This window comes from Pseudochaenichthys georgianus, chromosome 9, assembly GCF_902827115.2.
Source record: "Pseudochaenichthys georgianus chromosome 9, fPseGeo1.2, whole genome shotgun sequence".
NCBI lineage: Eukaryota > Metazoa > Chordata > Actinopteri > Perciformes > Channichthyidae > Pseudochaenichthys > Pseudochaenichthys georgianus.
This window is the reverse complement of record NC_047511.1, coordinates 38,041,463-38,059,814: the sequence shown is the minus strand read 5'-3', so window position 1 is coordinate 38,059,814 and position 18,352 is coordinate 38,041,463. Positions and strand designations below refer to the sequence as shown.

The 18,352-nt window shown below is 44.0% G+C and overlaps 2 protein-coding genes across 4 annotated transcripts in view; both read right to left on the bottom strand.

The window, feature by feature from the left end:
* emid1 (EMI domain containing 1) overlaps positions 1-2,851 on the bottom strand; it is a 57,114-nt gene extending 54,263 nt beyond the window's left edge. The window contains exons 1-2 of one of the 3 annotated variants that reach the window (XM_034090243.2): positions 2,602-2,851; positions 2,029-2,366 (exon numbers count right to left, since the gene is read on the bottom strand). In XM_034090243.2, the coding sequence (XP_033946134.1) occupies positions 2,029-2,168 (140 nt within the window). In that variant the 5' untranslated portion in view covers positions 2,169-2,366; positions 2,602-2,851. Of the gene's footprint in view, positions 1-2,028; positions 2,575-2,601 lie in introns of those variants that run through there. The other 2 variants (XM_034090242.2, XM_034090244.2) reach the window with 2 other exon arrangements.
* A 2,029-nt stretch (positions 2,852-4,880) lies between these two features.
* Positions 4,881-18,352, bottom strand: part of dnah10 (dynein axonemal heavy chain 10) — a 39,431-nt gene continuing 25,959 nt past the window's right edge. The window contains exons 51-79 of the mRNA XM_034091438.2: positions 16,791-16,962; positions 16,479-16,682; positions 16,320-16,400; positions 15,601-15,798; positions 15,335-15,496; positions 14,282-14,456; positions 13,409-13,590; positions 13,172-13,308; positions 12,870-13,087; positions 12,534-12,755; positions 12,239-12,386; positions 11,840-12,119; positions 10,750-10,979; positions 10,384-10,657; positions 9,956-10,060; positions 9,715-9,869; positions 9,488-9,642; positions 8,916-9,099; positions 8,593-8,793; positions 8,232-8,441; positions 7,410-7,505; positions 7,139-7,310; positions 6,913-7,044; positions 6,465-6,676; positions 6,194-6,361; positions 5,709-5,889; positions 5,491-5,636; positions 5,216-5,397; positions 4,881-5,034 (exon numbers count right to left, since the gene is read on the bottom strand). Coding sequence (XP_033947329.1) covers positions 5,251-5,397; positions 5,491-5,636; positions 5,709-5,889; positions 6,194-6,361; positions 6,465-6,676; positions 6,913-7,044; positions 7,139-7,310; positions 7,410-7,505; positions 8,232-8,441; positions 8,593-8,793; positions 8,916-9,099; positions 9,488-9,642; positions 9,715-9,869; positions 9,956-10,060; positions 10,384-10,657; positions 10,750-10,979; positions 11,840-12,119; positions 12,239-12,386; positions 12,534-12,755; positions 12,870-13,087; positions 13,172-13,308; positions 13,409-13,590; positions 14,282-14,456; positions 15,335-15,496; positions 15,601-15,798; positions 16,320-16,400; positions 16,479-16,682; positions 16,791-16,962 — 4,947 coding nt within the window. The 3' untranslated portion in view covers positions 4,881-5,034; positions 5,216-5,250. The remainder of the gene's footprint in view (positions 5,035-5,215; positions 5,398-5,490; positions 5,637-5,708; positions 5,890-6,193; positions 6,362-6,464; positions 6,677-6,912; positions 7,045-7,138; positions 7,311-7,409; positions 7,506-8,231; positions 8,442-8,592; positions 8,794-8,915; positions 9,100-9,487; positions 9,643-9,714; positions 9,870-9,955; positions 10,061-10,383; positions 10,658-10,749; positions 10,980-11,839; positions 12,120-12,238; positions 12,387-12,533; positions 12,756-12,869; positions 13,088-13,171; positions 13,309-13,408; positions 13,591-14,281; positions 14,457-15,334; positions 15,497-15,600; positions 15,799-16,319; positions 16,401-16,478; positions 16,683-16,790; positions 16,963-18,352) is intronic.

Below are 18,352 nucleotides of genomic sequence, written 5' to 3'. Positions count from 1 at the left end.
ATCTCTGTCTATCCTGACATTCCTTCCACTTGCCCATTACAAACAGCAGCAGCCCCACTGTAAACGCATCCCTCCCTCCCTCCCAGAACGGGCCCAGATGCGGTGGAGTCCCAGCTGCTTGTGTTTAGTAAACATGTCCACAATCCGCCGGCAGTGAGTGACAGGGGATCTGAGCGGGGGGCGATCCAGTGGAGCGAGGCTGTGGGGCGCTGAGAGCCACCTGGACACACCCACAGGGGGTCTGATCAGAGAGGGGAAGGGTTTCAGCCTCCGGACACAGCCCACACACACTCTCAACCTGATAGGAGAAAAGTCCTCTCATCACTGCTGGTCTCCAGGCTTGGGGAGTAACTGATTAATTGCAATAGGATTACGTAATCAGGATAAAAAAATAATGGTAACTGTATTCCCTTACAGTAACATTAAAATAAGACATAATCAGATTACAGTTAGATTTCTAAAAATGGGGATTACTAGCAGGATACAATAATACCAAATAACAAAAAATAGCATATTTGTGTTTGTTGTAAAAGGAGCAGATTTCTTACCGTTCTGTAGGCGAATACTTTAAGAGTGAATCTATACTTTTTTATACTAAATATCTTGGTTTCTTCTTTTCTGAGGTTACATTGTTCTGTTGTCTTAATAGGCTTCAGTAAAAACACATTATCGATATTTCCTTTCTTTTTTATTTAGTTTCATTGCATTTGATATTAAGGTGATCCAAAAGTAACAGAAAGTAATCATTACTTTTATATTTCGATGAGGTTACTGATTACATTTATTTTACAGGTAGTAATTGTAACGGATTACATTTTAAAGTAACTCTCCCATCCCTGTCTCTGAGGTCTGTGTTCAGTCTTACTCCTGGTCAGAAACACCCTAACTCAATCATTTCACCATCTCATCCGCCGTTTTTATTCAACAACCTCTTTTTAAACTATCAATGCTGTGCACTTTATTACACGCATAAAGTTCCTCACTCCCCTGTTTACTGTCTATATAACATATTCAAGATGCATCCTGTCCTCACGGCTGGGATCAACATCAGAGCAGGTTTTTACGAGGACAGATGTGAGGACTAAAGGTGATGCTTTGAAGAGAACCCTGACAGCTGAGAAGAAGCAGATGACTGAGTCATTGATGCTGAATCAGCAGACAACACAACACTGGAGAGACAACCACGTAAAGAGGGTGTGGACAACAATGAGGACAGGAGGCAGCAGAGCAATGTGGGCCGCCGGCACAGGAAAAAGGAAACCAACTGTCAGGAAGACAAAGGGACCTGGGAGATGGGTGGAGATGGGAGTAGCTCTGCACTCATTAACAAGAGGATACAAAAAGTGAGGTTTAAAAATAAGATGTAGAGGAAAGAAATGGTTGTGTGTACATGTATCAACACAACTGAGGATTACCATAGGATCGAAAAAATATATGCAAAAGAGATATCCCCGGGTGGAAATTGGATTTTCTTAACAGATGATCCATTTTAGAATACAATAAAAAATATGTAAATGAACATAGGGAAGTTAAAGTAAACATGCACATAGTAGAGTGTATGTTTACATTTGTAAATTAGGATTAGCTGAAAACCAGATTAGAGTTCAGTGTTTGCAGAGGTCGAAGTACTCAGTTATTGTACTTAAGAAATACTAAAGTGTAGGAATACTCTTCAAGTAAAAGTCCTGCAAAATGTTACTCAAGTAAAAGTACAAACGTATTGGCATCTAAATATACTTAAAGTACTCATTATGCAGATTGGCCCATTTCACAATCATATATATATATGTTTGGTTCATTGATGTTTTTATCAAGCTGGTAAAGGTGGAACTCATTTTAAGTACTTCATTTAGGCTACTTCAGGGTACCATGTCATTTTAATCCAGTGGAAGTACAAAGTAACATAAAATGGAAATACTCAAGTACAAGTACCTAACAATTGTTCAGTACTTGAGTATATAGTTACTTACCGCTGAGTGTATGTATTATCACGCTATAAAGAGACAGTAAAGTGGATGCTCTCCTTACCTTTTCTGGTACACTGAGGAGGCTGAGTAGGTTTTGTACAGCCCGGTCTTCCAGGTCGCGTGCACAGACACAGAGCTCAGCGCGAGGACCAGCAGCGTCCAGGGCAAACTTTTACTACAAAGCGAGGACACGCTCTCCATTTCCGTGGCATCAAAGGTACAGCCAGAAAAGTTGAAATGAGCCCAGCTTCCCCCGGTAAGAAAACACACCGGTTAGTGGATCCAGCTCGGTGGCGGAAATGTGTCAAACAGCCCCGGGTTGGCTGGAGAAGACGAGCATCCTATTCACTAAAGTGGAACACAAGCAGTTTACTAAAACACTGCCTGACTCTGGTTTCGCTGCAAAAAACCATAAGAAAGAAAATTACTGCCCCATAAATTCACGCTTCTCTTTAGGCACTACCTTTGACAGTGAGCCACATGTGAAAATAACCGTTAAATACTGTGTGTGTGTGTGTGTGTGTGTGTGTGTGTGTGTGTGTGTGTGTGTGTGTGTGTGTGTGTTAAGTGTGTGTGTGTGTGTGTGTGCGTGCGTGCGTGCGTGTGTGTGTTGCTGTCTATCTGCTCTGCCTACCTCCGTGTGTCTGCGCATATCGAGCCGAGCCTTCACTGCAGCGGGCATGAAACTACTTTTATAGTCTCCCCGGGTCTTTTAAAAGCGCAGCCTGCTTCTTTTTTTTTTGTATCCTGCCCCGTTTCCACCTCTCCCAGAGCTCAGGACAATGCGCGCTCAAGGGGACGGCGCATTACGCACTGTAGCCTATTCTGCTTTAAATGAATTATGGGCTGCTGCTGCTGCTGCTGCTGCTGCTGCTGCTGCTCAGTCCGAGGCTCTCCTGAAATCACTGGAGCTGTGCCGGTGATGAGTAAGCGGTTTTTTGGTGAACACACAACTGAATACAAAATAAATGATTACTTAGTTCTGGCTTATTGAAACACTATAAAATGTAGATACTTGAAATGCTGTGTAGTATGGTACTGCATTATACACTACAGCATATCAGGTATTTTATATTTAGGCCTACAAAGTAAATGTTAAAAACAGTTAAATAATTGTAATGGAGTAAAAAGTACAATATCTGCATCTGAAACGTAGTGAAGTAAAAGTATAAAGAAGCAATAAATGGAAATACTCAAATTAAGTACAAATATGTCAAAAAATTACTTAAAGCAAAAATACTTGAGTACTTAGTTACTATCAACAACTGCATGTATTGTTGTATCTATCTATGCATCCATACATCTACAGTATCTCTATCTGCATGATGCCCCCCCCCCCATGGTTGTGTTTAGCAGTAGTCTGTAGCCCCTCTGTATAAGAGCCATCATATTATAGACAGTGGCAGGGGAATAGTTGAGGTTACTGTAACCTCCACCAACCCAAACATGTGGGACATAGGTTTTAAAACAGCCTGTAACCAAAACGCTGTGGCTCTGCTCCAAACCAAACACCTGGCTGGCACTGCAACCAGAAACTGGGGCCCAAGATGTAAATCTGCGGTTGGGGGTGACTACACCTCTCGGGCCCCATGGGCAAGTCCCGCCAGCTGCAAAAGATGCAGCAAAGAGTTTTGTCACTGGCTGTAGTTTAGATGATGTTCTCAGCTCGTGAGAGATGGTGTTAACACTTTGACACTCACAGAGTCAGTCACACTGGCACTAATCACCCCCTATACTACAGTAAGAAGGTGGCACACATCCATGCCCTCAAATGGGATTGAGTAAACCCACCTGCTCTCAATAAACAGAAACTGTTAGGGATTGGAGGGGGAGGGCTGGAAAGGTATGTGTCAGAGTTTTTGTTTCAGAGCACCCACAGTATGTTATGAGGCCGCTTGGCTCAGGCAATAGTGCCAACAGGAACTGCAGCCGTTTAAACGTAAATCCCTCCAGTCACGAGCAGCTGAAAATAATTTTGACCTCTGAGGAGAGGGACGGGGGCCATTTCCATTGAGAGGATTCCTTTCCCTTTATCCCGTATTATTGTTTCACTCCTGATTCCATAATTTCCTCCAAAAGAGCTGCATTATTGTCTGAGCACTTAATGATAATCTGCTTACTCATATGAAGTGTAGGTTCATTAAACAACATGCCATTCTTTCCCTCTTTTCAACAGGGAAACACATTCCTCCCGTCCTAGGTCATAAACATGTCCTAATCTCCACTCTTTATGATAGTCACACAGTAAAGAGCTGAGAGTGGGCCTGTCTAACCTTTACCCTCAGCCATTCAGAGCGGGGTCTTAAAGGCTACATAATACAGTAATGAGACGCAAGACAGTGACGTCATGAGGAAAGGCCTCTTATATAAAGAAACCTCATTGTTAACACACATTTCCAAGTTGCAGATTTCAGCCTTATGGTGATTTCAGTCTATAGGACACAGTTGAGTCCTAATTAGAGTAGCACATACACAGCTCAGGCTACATGATCATAAATGTATGGGGCACACATTATAACTTTATAAAATCTGCCTTTCTGTGACCTCACTGCCACACTATCAGCTCGATCCAGCGGGGGCGGTCTGATTTTAAGAGTTAATTTCTCACCTGCTTTGGCATGCGGACCTCAGCAGCCTCGATTACTCAGTGCTGCACTAGATCTGTTAAATATACAGTAAAGCACACACTGCTACCTTTACTGCAGAGAACAGCTGAAAAGCTACTTGGGTAAAGTGGAAAACTTCAGCAGCCTTTGGTCAATGGTTCATTTTCCACTGTATGCAGCAGATTGTGTTCCCTTCACAATCTCAGCAGGGCATCCAGCATCTGCCCAGCTGTCCTTTTAGGAATAGACAGATGTATTGGTTATTTCGTTCAAGAAAGACAGATAGACATGATTTTAAATTATTTGCAAACATTTATTCATAAATACAAAGGTAAAAGACTAGTAGGCCTGAAAGATGAGCCACCATAGCCTGCTGGCACTTTAGCGCACTGTAGCAGCCAACAGAAATCCCTGTTGCTTCTGCCCAGAGTGAAGAGCTCAGGACTGATGTGTGCTGCCATCTAGTGATACACAAATGTAAAAAAAATACGAGTCAAAATTGTGGATTTCTTTTGTGCATCGATCAACTTTTAAAACTCTTTTCTCATAACTGATTTGTTTTCCAATAAATCAAAGGTAAAGTGTGTTTTCTCTTAAAGAAAGCTGCTATTAATTATGAATAATCAGCATGTCTGAACAAACTGTGTGAAAGCTGAACAGCTCAATGAAGCCCATGTTCAGTCAGAGTTGAGGCAGAGGCAGACGCCCCGGAGCACCCAGTGGGAGAGGTGCATGGTGGTGGACAGGTCCGCCTCAAACACCAACCCCACACTCATTGCATTCCTGCGCAGAGAAGTGGTGTACACTGGTGTCCGTAATGTATTCTGTGGAAAAGAACACACCGATATGCACCCGAGTTAGAGGGGGGAGAAATCTAAATCGTGAGGTACTGTTTGGAGGCCTTTGTTGGTCCACACCTGTAATCTCAGGCGACTAGCTTCTATGGGGATGACTTTGAGGATGGGAAGTTCAACAACCAGAACCTTTGGTTGACTCTTCACCAGACAGCCATTCTCCATGTCCCAGTCGGCTCCTTCTAGATACAGGCCAGACACATAGCAACCTGCAGGGGAAAACACCATGAGCCCCTCATCCCTTATAATCACTTAGCAAACTGTGAGAGATATTTAATTACCCTGTCCAGGTTTGTCACTAATCTCGTCCTCACTGCGGTACTGAGTGACCTCTGTATACAGCGTGGAAAGGTCCAGAGGCCAACCATTTATCCTGCATGCGGTTTGAACCAGGGCAGTCAGGTAGGACTCTGGGATCTGGAGTCCAGACAGCCACATCACCTTTGGCTCTCCCTTCTCCACCTGGTGGACACAAGATACCCAGATACATTACATGCTACTTGTTAGACGCTTTTATCCAAAGCGACTTACATACTGTGGGCAATCCCCACAGGAGCAATTTGGGGTGAAGTGTCTTTCCCAGGGACACAACGACATGCTGACAGCAGTGGGGTTTGAACCTGTGCTCCCCTGATCCCAACACCAACGCACTAACCCACTGCGCCACACGCCTCCGTGTCATCATCAATAACATAAGATAAGATGGACATTCTCACGTTGTTATTCAAAGGCTACATATGATCAGTGATAGTGTGTCCTTCCTTACCCAGTAGCTATACTGTTCATGCCGCCTCTTGAAATGGATCATCCAGTTGCCGAGGGACTTGAGAGTGTCAGGAGCCAACTTCTTCCAGATAGCAGGGATGTGACCGTTAAAAAGAGCCCGAGCGACCTCATCCAACTCGCTGCTCATACCCACCTCTCCAGACAAAGCCTTGAAGACACAAGACAATCAGAACAACTCTGAACCCATGAAAGGCACAAAGACGTTAGTGTGTGTTTCCCCCATATCTTGTTGTCCTCCCCCTCCTCCTCACCCTTTGCAGCTCGAACAGAGAGCGCTGCATGCAGACCACTAGCTTGTTGAAGCGCTCCAGTTCTTGAAGCAGCACCACTGAGGTCGGTGATATGTCCGTGCCAAACTTTTTACAGATCACGTCTATGTCGTATAACTGGGGCAACTTGTGCTGAATGTCCTGGGCCACCTGGCTGATAAACTCATCCCGGCTGATGCCTCCACCAGAGTCACCTGGGGCAAAAGAGAGCGTTCAAAGGCCTTAAGAGAGAAAGCATGGTTGCGAAGATTGTAAAGTAAACATCCTTACAGTCGCAGTAAAAGTATGGAACATCTTTAACTTCCAACATTTTTTAATATGACTTCCATGGACGATCTTCTGAAAAGTCAATATGGAGGCAAGCACCGTAACAATGTCTTTCTTTGAATTCAATGAATTGGCAAGAGAGATTAAAGGTGCCGGATCCCACCTGTCTGAGGCTGCAGGTCTATTAGGTGACTCCACATGTCTTTCGCTGCCTGAGTGTAGTATCCTATCTCTGCATTGGAATTCAGACCCAACACTTCTGGTGTGTTGGCCATCGGCAGGTTCTCAATCTCATCTGTAACAAAGGTAAAGTTGTGAGTGATGACAGCAACTTTCTTAAGTAAAAGATTGCAAATGAATGAAAATAACAACGGAACATAACAACGGACCGGTATATGAGCTCTCAGGCCCGTTTTGAGGGATCTTGTAAGTCACGTCCTTGTTGCTGAAGAAGTGGAACTGCCGAAAGGTGTAGAACAGGAAGTCTCCAAGATACTCGTCCATGTAGACGGTCAGGATCCTGCGGTCAAAGCTATCGATGGCTCGCCCACCATACATCACCTATTGAACATTTTACAGATGTGCTTACTTTACAGCATCAACCAGCAATATAAAACATAATGTGTATATGCTAATAAAATACAATGCAGTTGGACTTACCTCCCCAATAAGGTATTTGAGACTTCCCCACGGGATATCGCTATCTTTTTGGTTGTGAGCTTTGGTCAGGTAGGTGTTCAGGATCTCCATACTCACCTGTTAAATAGGATACAGTTCAAAATCCTCCCTTTCACCTACAGAGCATTGCACGGTCAGACTCCTGCATATATGGCTGACCTAATTCACCCATATACATCAGCCCGCCCACTCAGGTCACACACGCACAACTTACTGTCTGTCCCACGTACCCACCTTAAGACCGAGCGTTCGAGGCCGTGGCTCCTAAGCTATGGAACGCTCTGCCCGCTCATCTACGGTCTGCGGACTCCTTTAAAACTAATTTAAAGACATTCCTGTTTGGAATGGTGTGCTTGATTTTATTATTTTATTTATTTATTATGTTTTGGTGCTTTTAGGACTTCTTAACACGTGGCTTGTGTGGTCATTTATCATTGTACGATTCCTATGATGATGTTTTATTATTTTGTCAAGCACTTTGTGACTTTGTCTGTGAAAAGCGCTTTATAAATAAACTTTACATTACATGTTACTTGTTAGACGCTTTTATCCAAAGCGACTTACATACAAGTGTCTTGCCCAGGGACACAACGACATGCTGACTGCAGTGGGGTTTGCCTGTGATCCCCGGATCCGAACACCAACACACTATCCCACTGCGCCACACGCCTCCACTTTACTTACTTACTTACTCACAGTTGTTCGAACCATTCAGAAGTGAAATACAACTGATATCAAACCACTTAGATAGAGACTAATAATCAAACAAAAACCCTAATTGCAAATGGCTACACCGTCACTTACGGAGAAGTCAGACTCATTGAAGTCGTAGGGGACGTTCCAGCCAATCTTGCCGTACTTGCGCCTCTCTTGCACCACAGCGTGGAAGAAGGCCAGCACATACACCAGGCTGCGGAAGGCTGGGTGAGGACATGACGCCAAGGTCTCACGGGAGATTTTAGAGTATGTGGCTCTCATGTTCAGCTTCAGACCATTGGGAGGCTCCGTCACCACCTGCATACACACAATATTAAATGTTAACAGACAGACATTCTTATTTAAGTTACTCTGCAAAATGTCTACCATCAAAACCCCAGTCTTCGAAGCCAAATCCAAAATAATTAACTGAAAATACTGCTGAAGCTAAAGAGAAATTGCGTTTCACCTTTAGAGACTTTTGCAGGATGCCGATGGGGAAATCTGTAATAGGGTTAGTGGTGACCCACAGGCGGAAGTTGGGGTTGGGCTTGGTGATCATCTCTAAGGATTTCTCCAGATCCTTTAGCCACTTTACCAGCAGGTGGCAGTTCTGCAGCATCAGCCACTGACCCCGGGACGCCGCCATCTCCAGCAGCTGCAGTGCCACCTTCATCACAGGAACAGAGGAGAATGACACTCAATGTCTTTCCTAGTGTTACTTAGTGTGACTACTTCTACGACTTGACCACACATAAAGCTTTTGGACTACGAACAACTGGGATTCAGTACCTTCTCTTGGCCTTGGCCCATAGCAAGGAACTTGAACTTGTTGCCTTCAAAGCCGGACCTCTCTGCTAGTTTCATGAGGTCAGTGGCTGGGTCAGAGCCGGGGCTCAGGATGAACACAATGGGGGAGAAGGGTGTGCTTTGTTCATGAATGGCATCAAAGTTGATCACAGGGGGCTGCACATATCTGAGCAGAAACAAAACGAGGAAGTAGTTACATTACATGTCAGACGCTTTTGTCCAAAGCGACTAACATACATTCAGTAATGTGGACAATCCCCACAGTGGCAATTTGGGGTGAAGTGCTTTGCCCAGGGACACAACGACATGCTGACTGCAGAGGGACTCGAACTTGCTACCCCCTGATTCAAAGTTCAGCGCACTACTCCACTGAGCCACAGCCTCCCATCTAGTTAAACTCAGAGCTTGATTTCAGTCTGTGTAAATAACGATATCTTCTGTTAACATCGTCTAATAACACAGTGGTGTACTGTATATACATACGCTCTATATATTGTGTACAGAGTGATATAATGTATACAGTAACTGCAATATTGGAATAGAAACAGGCTCACTTCTCGCCCATGGTGACAGTGACATAGTCAGTCCCAGCTCTGTAGACTCTATCAACACGGAAGCAGCGCAGCAACAGCAGCTTCTGGAAGGCTGAAAGGTTCTCCTGATATTTCATGGGGTATGGAGCTTGTTCTGGTGCATCTAGGTCATACCACTGAAGAGAGAAGAAAGTCAAAAGTCAACTCTCCATCGATGAAGTAAGATTCTCGTCTCTTTGGCCACTTACAGACTTCCATTCAGTGGCATTTTTCTCCACGTCGTCCGGCAGAGAGCCAAACTGCGGGGGAAACAGCTCTGCTAGTTTCACTATGTCCTCCCAGCCTTGGTTTGCCAGCCAGCCAAAAGGCTTTTTGCGGGTGCTCTTTTCCAGCGATAGATTACCTTAACAGATGAGATGGGGAAAAAACATTTGTCTAATGTGACTGTAGTCTACTTTTAGAGGAGTTCAACTTCTTTGAATATCTAACCCTTGATGAAGAACTCCAACTCCTCCTGAGGTGACCTTCCTTCTGCCTGTTCAATCTTGATGGTCATGTTGAAGGAGAAGAGAAGCTTGTGTCTCTCAAACAAACCTATGGGTATGCAGTTAGTTCAGATTATATTATTAAATGGTTTAGTTGAATACTCGATTCTGATTGGTCAATTCAGAACACATGACACATTGTTAATCCAGTAGTACAGACCGCTGTCAAGCACTTATTGACCGTTGTTAAGGATGCTTGACAAAGAAGTTCGGTCGATTTAACTGTATACAGTTTGGCTGAAAAGCAAACTGCATGCGTCGGGCTCCTGATCTGCCTGTCGGGTGCACATTATCCCTTACATAAATGATTTGCTTTATCTTAAGAAATGTATCCCTTTCCATCCATTCCATGATTCAATGTTTATAATGTACCTGTGCAGCCATAGTTATAGACACTGTAGGTCAGAGTGTCCATGATGTTCTTCAGTCTTTGGAGCAGGATGGAGTCAGGCAGAGATTTGCGCAGAGAAGCGTCGAACACTTCCAGGTAGGAGGCTAGAGAGTACTGGTACATGCTGTTCACCAGAGCCATTTCTGTCAGTGCAAAGAACAAGATGGCACCGCGCTTTGCAGCAGGTCGATAACCGTCTCTGAGTTTATCGATGTCCACGGATGTCTTCTGAGCCAACGTTAGTTTCTCAGACACCTGGTGATCACAATATCAAACAAAGAAAAAAACAGTTTTTACGACTTCAGTGAAAAAGCTAGTATTCCACGAGCTTACGTACGCTCACTGACCTCACTGGCTTTCGACTTTGTTTCCTCCAATGTTGTAACCAACTCTGTGTTGTCCAACATGTTGCCTGAGGATGTGGCTAGCTCTCTGAGCAGGGAGTCCCCGAGGTTCTTCAGCAGCTTCTTATTGTTGCTCGTCTCTTGTATCAAAAGCTCGCGCTGCTCCTCCAGCTCCTTCTTCTCAAAGCCCATGATAACACTCAGCAGCTGGTCCTCCAGACCCTTTAGGGTTACTACACGTAACACAGAGACAATCAAAGGACACAGACATACTGAGCGTTTAGAACATGCAGTTCACCATTTACAAACATATGGTCGCCCTGCAACACCCGCCAAGTTGTCAAAATCTCATTTTTCCATCTCCGCAACATTGCCAAAATCCGTCCCTATCTCACCCGCCCCGCAGCTGAGCGACTCATTCACGCCTTCATCTCCTCCCGCCTCGACTACTGTAACTCCCTCCTATACGGCATCAGCTCCACCTCCCTCAGTAGACTCCAGCGTGTTCAGAACGCAGCCGCCAGACTTCTCACCCACACTAAATCATGGCACCATATCACCCCGGTCCTCAAAGAACTACACTGGCTTCCCGTTACTCACCGCATCAACTACAAACTCCTGGTCCTTACCTATAAAGCCCTCCACCATCTGGCCCCCCCGTACCTCACTGACCTTCTCATCCCCTACCATCCTCCCCGGACCCTCAGATCCACCTCGGCCGGCCTGCTTTCCACCCCCATTGGCAATCTCCGGAGCTTTGGAGACAGAGCCTTCTCTGTGGCCGCCCCAAAGCTCTGGAACTCCCTCCCCCAAGACCTCCGTGAGTCCGAGTCCCTCACTCTGTTCCAGTCCCGCCTCAAAACCCATCTTTTCACCTCTCTCTATCCGTAAAACACCCCCCCACTCATTTTCGACCTCCTCCTGACTGCCACTGTGTTTTGTTTTGTTGTTTTTGTTGTTTTTCTTAGTCTGTTGTCTACCTGCCCCAGTCTATCTACCCCCCACCCCCTCATATTGTAAAGCGTCTTTGGGTACTATAAAAGCGCTATATAAATCCAATATATTATTATTTTTATTATTAACACAATCTTACCAGTATAGTTAATGACCATGGCTTTTCCAAACACTGATGGGGAGTATTTGGGGTTCGACAGTTTGGTGTTGAGGTACAGCTTAAAGTTTGGATCATAGTCCGTCTCCTTGTCACCCAGCATGATGACCTGTCGGCCCTCTGCTCCTTTTACATTCTTCTCCAAGACATTGTCAATCACAGGGTCGATGTACTCATCCACGTCTTGAAAAAGGAACGGGAAGCCATATTTGATGGCCATCTCGAGCTGCTTCAGGAAGTCTGGATCATTGAATGATGAGATCTGAGGAAAGCGGTTGGAGAAAGAGGTCCGTGAACCTTTCAGGACCGCAAGTTGGGACGCATTCCAAAGGGCTGGTTTTGGAGCAGTGGGATGCTCACTAAAGCTGCGATGAACCTTACCTTGAGGTTATTCTTTGCTTCCTTCTTCTTTATCCAGTTAAGGGCTTGCTGCTGTGGGTCAATACACATGGGGAAACGGCTCCCTCTGCTTGTGAGGATCCCGTTCTGCACCGACAGCTCATCTGGAGGCAAGCCCTCTGAGCCCCATCTGTCAAAGAGGGGTTTGTTTGAGCCGGGAAACTGTCAAAGTAGAGACGATTCCACATACATGCAACAAGCACCTAGCCTGCTACCATACAGTAACATCTCATTTCCAACATCTGATAGGACACACTCACATTGTGTATTGTCTTACCTGCTGATTTCTACCTCATCAGTCAGAAGGTTTTCCACTATGAAAGGCTGGCTCAAGGGGATGTTTCTCTCCTGCACATCTTTAACCCACACTTGGTAAACCATCTCATTCCTAAAGTCCGAGCTAAAGGCCCCGACATAGCTCAGGAAAGCAGCAGAGACCAGACAGTCACCCAGGAGACGAACGCGCCGCTGCTTCAGCTCCTCCAAATCTTGTGTCCACCTGAGTGGAAATGAGTGCGGAAATAAAGGAGATTAAGAGAAATGAAATGAGCTTCTCTGAGCAGGGATGTGGTGATGTTGTGACTCCATGTGTTGCATCCTTTTACATCCTCACCGTTCATTTTCAGAGCTCAGGCCAGAGATGAGCTTGTCGGCAGCGATCAGCCTCCTCTCCATGAGCCCAGCCTCTTCCTGTAGCAGCTGTTTCTCCTCGATAGCAGCTGTGTACTTATCTCCAAGAGCTTTCAACTCTGTCTGGATATTGTTAAGCTCACTCTGAATGCGCTCCAGCTCCCGCTTAATCAGAAAGAAGTTCTTCTCTAGGCGTGCCAACTGAAAGAGTATTGCAGGTAAAGCTGTTTAATTTGGGTTTCTATTCATAGAGTATGATGTTAGAATGTTCAAACATAAGCGTACCTTCTCTCTTTTAGGTTTAATCTCCCTCGCAACCTCACAGTAACCCATGATAGCTTCGACGAACTTGAGCATTCCTGAGCCGGCCTTACTGATGGCTTGCATCTCCTCAAAGCTGGTCCCGAGGTTCCTTAGAAAGCCTAGCCAGAGGAAACGGCAAAGAAAACAACGATAGCACATTGTGTACTATCATACACAGTGCATGGGTCATATCATTCATAGGTCTTGAAGCCCACATACCTTTAACTGTCATGACCTGGTTGTTACTTATGGAATCACAGTCCAGCTCCATCAGCGAGCGCAGGAAGCCACCCTCGGACATCATCCCCTTGGCGGACTGCCAACTGATCTCCTTGTAGCCACGCATCACCAGGATGCACTCGCAAATCACCTGCACCTGTTTGGGCGGCTTTGCAAAAGATCTGTAAAATATAACAGCAGAAAAAAGGCAGGTGTTAGGGAATCATTTGCTTTGGTATTCAACCTTTGACACAGTTCATCATTGTCTCTTTTCACTGTCTCCTTTCCCATGGCATAGGTCTACGGCCTTGGGTATTGCTGCTATCTCTCTTAAGGAGGAGCAGCTTGGGCGCATTGTTGTTGCCAGTCTATGACCGAGCACAGGCCGCCATGAGGTAGTTTATTGTTCAGGGACGTAGGTTCCCTGGCGCACATTATTTCCTATGGGCGACAGCTCTCGTTAGATTCAGGGTCCATATTTGTTTAGTCTCGCTGATAAAGAATGTTGATTATTACACTCCGAACTAGTTAAAACCTCGAGCTGCAGAAGAGTTCTTCAGAATTGATTGTGGCATCTCAACCACGTGGTCAACTCGTGGCACGGGACATGTCTTGCGAATTCTCCGGCCGAAGCTCCAAATAAACCGTCAGTGTTTGCCATCAAAGCTCCATCGTGTCACTCCGAGTCCTGTTTCCAAATGCTTCAGAAGTTTCCCCCACAGCAGGAAAAGCCATAGCATTGATTGATGGCGTAAGTATTTAGTCAGGTGATGCAAGTTTATCACGGCTTGATTCAACACTTTAGAAGATTGAGCAACCCCACATTTGTTTGACAGAATGTAAGCGATGCTCTGAGTAAGCAGCGGAGTTTACCGGATCTCTGTGACATCAGATTTCTCCAGGTCTTGCAGGGCGATGCGGGCTGACTCTAATGCAGGCAGAGCCTCAGCCAGGGAACTTTCAGCTTCCTTCTTCTCCACAGCTATCACTTTGTTCTGCTCTTCAATCTCTTTGGCCTTGTCTTCTGCCAGAGCCTTTTTTTCCTCGGCTAGGAAAGGAACAATAAAGAAAAGTGGTTTGTAATGGCTGTGTTTAGTTTCAAAGGGACGGTTTAACCCTGAGTCGACCCTTAGATGCACGAGTGACTGGACCCACTCTTCCATACAGTAAGTGGGTCTAAAAGGACCCGTATTAGAATAATGTGTTTTTATGCCATTTTTGTTAAAAAAAAATCACTTGTATAATATCTAGTATTATATTTTGGTTCACACTAGAAATATTTTATATTTAATTTTTCACTATTTATAATTTTAGACATTTTTTTTACATTTTGAAAAAATACTTTTGAACATATTGATGCAAAGATCTCCGCTATTCTGAGACCCTCACATTATTCCAGTCCCTTTTCAAAACTCATCTCTTCTCCTCTTGTCTACTCATAGCCCACCACCCATCAATCCATGCCGGTTGATCAAGTTTGATAGTCCTATACCCCCCACCCTAACCTTCCCTTATATTGTAAAGCGATGTTGAGTCCTTGAAAAGCCCTATCAAAATATAATGTATTATTATTATTATACTGACAGGTATCAGATCTTGCTGTGTAAAACAATCTTCCTGAGAGGTGTCACTTGTGATGTAATCTGTGTGGTGTACAGTGAATGTATTCCTGACAGCAACAGGTGATAAGAATCAAAGGTTCCCAATAGGATGCCATAGAAAGAGCATGCGGGTCATTATTGACCCAAAATATCAATTTAAAATGTGAATGGCATGATATATCCAAAACATGTTTTTTGAGGAATAGCTGGAATATGAAATGATAAAATGTTTTAATTACAAAGACACTTCGAGAACACCACCTCACCGGGTCAAAAAAGACCCACTTATGCATCCAAGGGTTAAGAGATACAGATTCTCACTGACCTATATCCGTATTTGTGGCGATCTCGTTCAGCAGGGCCTCACAAGCTATGGACTTTTCAGCCAGGACCACTTTCTGATCTGCTAGCTTGATATTTAACTCAGCCAGCTGCACACTGGCCTCCTTCAGTTTATCCAAACCTCCCCCGAGATGCTTGCACTGAGCTGTTACAGGTGAGTTAACAAAACAGTTTATGAAATAGTTTCTCAGATAATCACAGACATACAAATGTAGTGGCCATGTGGCACAGTGTGTTGCATCTTCTCACCCATAATATATTGGTCCTTTTCCTCCAAGAGGTTAGAATAGGTGCTAATAAAGTCCAAGTAGTTCTTCGGAGTAACATAGTTACAGCGTCTGAGCTTCTGCTGGAAAAGTTTGCTGTAGTCGCCCACAGAGCTGTGGACCATGCATACATGAGCTATCACTTCTGCACTGTGGGCCTCAGGAATCATTGGACTTTCACCTGTGGAAAATTAAAGGCAGGGTAGGTAAGAATGGAGAAACCACCTCGATTTCGCTAGAATTTGAAAGGACGCAGCCGAAAAAAATCTGCCACTTCCTTACAGAGCCTCTTCTCCTACACACACGAACGCGCACATGACCAATGAGGGCACGAGATCAGTTTGTGCACAGATGGAAGGCTGACAGGCAGGTAGGCTATCCAGTTACTTTAGCCGGGCCGGCTCAGATGATTGGTCGTGCTTTTTACAGCGCCACGGCTTCCACAGATTACATTTATTTATGTATTTATTGTCAAAGCATTTAATGTATTCATTGCTATCGGGATGTTAAGAGCATTCCATGGAATATAACAAAAAGTGTTTCTGAAATAAATGACATACCCCACCTTTAAATTAAAACAAAACTGGAAATTCTGAAAATGTAGGGATTACATTCCTGCTTCAGGTCTCATTTCAACTAAAAGAAGAACACTTGTGCATAACAAATCAATAAAAAAAAGATTTGAATGTGGTTAAAACATACCAAGGAAAGACTGAGCCACTGCAAGTAACGCCTGAGGAGGCCATGGCAGGAACCAGTCTATGACAGTATTATTCATCAGTCCTGAGGGAAAAAGTACACAGTTAGAGGAAAAATAAGAAAGTGTAATATAATCATCTGAATCCTGACACGGCATTTCACCTGGGAAGTTCCTACAGCGAGTCCTAAGGGTGTCTCCCACTGGTGACATGGCTAAAACAATGTGTAGATTGTTGGCACTCTTGTTGACAAAATACTGCCACACACTCTCTTTAGAAGGACCTACTCCCATTGTAAGAGCCTCATCACGAAGCTGGTTGAGTACGCCCTCCTTCTCATCATCAGGGAACAATGCGGGAACAATGCCTGTGAAGAGCGAGCATGGTCAGTGTTACAGCGGTTGCTTTGAAGAAAAACAAATAATAGTATACTAATAGTAATGGTGTGAGCCAGGAGGTAACGATGATAACTAACCTGAGGTGAGCATGTTGTTAATGAGTTCCAAGAAGCCTTCCTCTGCAACATGGGCCTCAGTAAAGAGGAACACTGTCTTCTGATTTTCGATGCCAAGCTTCAGGTACAGAGCTTTCAGGTCGTCACGGAGGTTTGTCTCACCGTATCCTCTGCTGAGTGTTATCTCAAACACCTGGGAAAAGCAGATTCCATCACTAGATGCTAGAGTTTACCGTCCTTTATTTTTTAACACGTGTCAAACTCAAGGCCCGGGGGCCAAATCAGGCCCGTGGTGGATTTAATTTCGGCCCGCAGGATAATTTCTAATTACTATTAGATCTGGCCCGCCGGTATATTGCACGCACACCTTCACTCCATCCTGAGGGTTTCCTCAGCTCAGAGCCTGAGCCCAAACATTGATGAACTTGCACCCAAGATGAGATACCAAGTGTCTGCTTGAACTAGCATCACAGAGCAGCACACTGAGTTTAATGGATGTTTCCTTCTGCACTTTGTTTCTTGAGACAACAGGGCACGTTTGTTTTTTTTCTTTGAGGGAAATCGTTTTTTTGAAGCTGTTGTTGGCCTGTGGAAAAATGTAATCATAAGAAATCACTCGGAAAAGCTGCAGATAAGAAATGAATGCAACTAATTATTTAATGCTTAATGTTGTTTTTATAGGCAATAATTTAAGCTTTGTTAGTTCCAGGTTTAATGTGTGCAATAAGTTCATTTCAATAAGTTTTGCAATAAACATTGATCCAGTCCGGCCCTCGACTAGCACCCATTTTTTTATTTTGGCCCACTGTGTATTTGAGTTTGACACCCTTGCTTTACAACATAGAAAAAAAGAGTACAAACCCGGACCTAAGACCATACATTTCTATTTTGTAGCTTTAGAAGACTGTGTTACCAAAAAAGTTGCTTTACTGAACCAACGCTTGGACTTAAAAATCACGTTGACACATTTTTCTTATGACTCAAAATAATAATATTATTATTATTATTATTAAGTATTTTTCCTTGTCTACATATTCCCTTATTGCATAAATTGATATGTGGTATTTAGTAGTGATGACATCAGTAAAAGTATATTAACTATTCCTTAACCCTTAGATGCCCGAGTGACTGGACCCTACACTCTTCCATAAGAGGGTCAAAAAGGACCCGTATTAGAATATGTGTTTTTATGCCATTTTTGTCATTATGGTTAAGAGAAATCACTTGTATAATATTTAGTATTGTATTTTGGTTCACACTAGAAATATTTTCTATTTAACTTTTCACTATTTATAATTTTAGAAAAAAAATTTACATTTCGAAAAAAACCGTTTTGAACATATTGATGCAAAGATCTCCGCTATTCTGACTCCTCTGTCTACTCATAGCCCACCCCCCATCAATCCATGCCGGTTGATCAGGTATCAGATCTTGCTGTGTAAAATAATCTTCCTGAGAGGTGTCACTTGTGATGTAATCTGTGTGGTCTACAGTGAATGTATTCCTGACAGCAACAGGTGATAAGAATCAAAGGTTCCATAGGATGCCATAGAAAGAGCATGCGGGTCATTTATACAATTTTA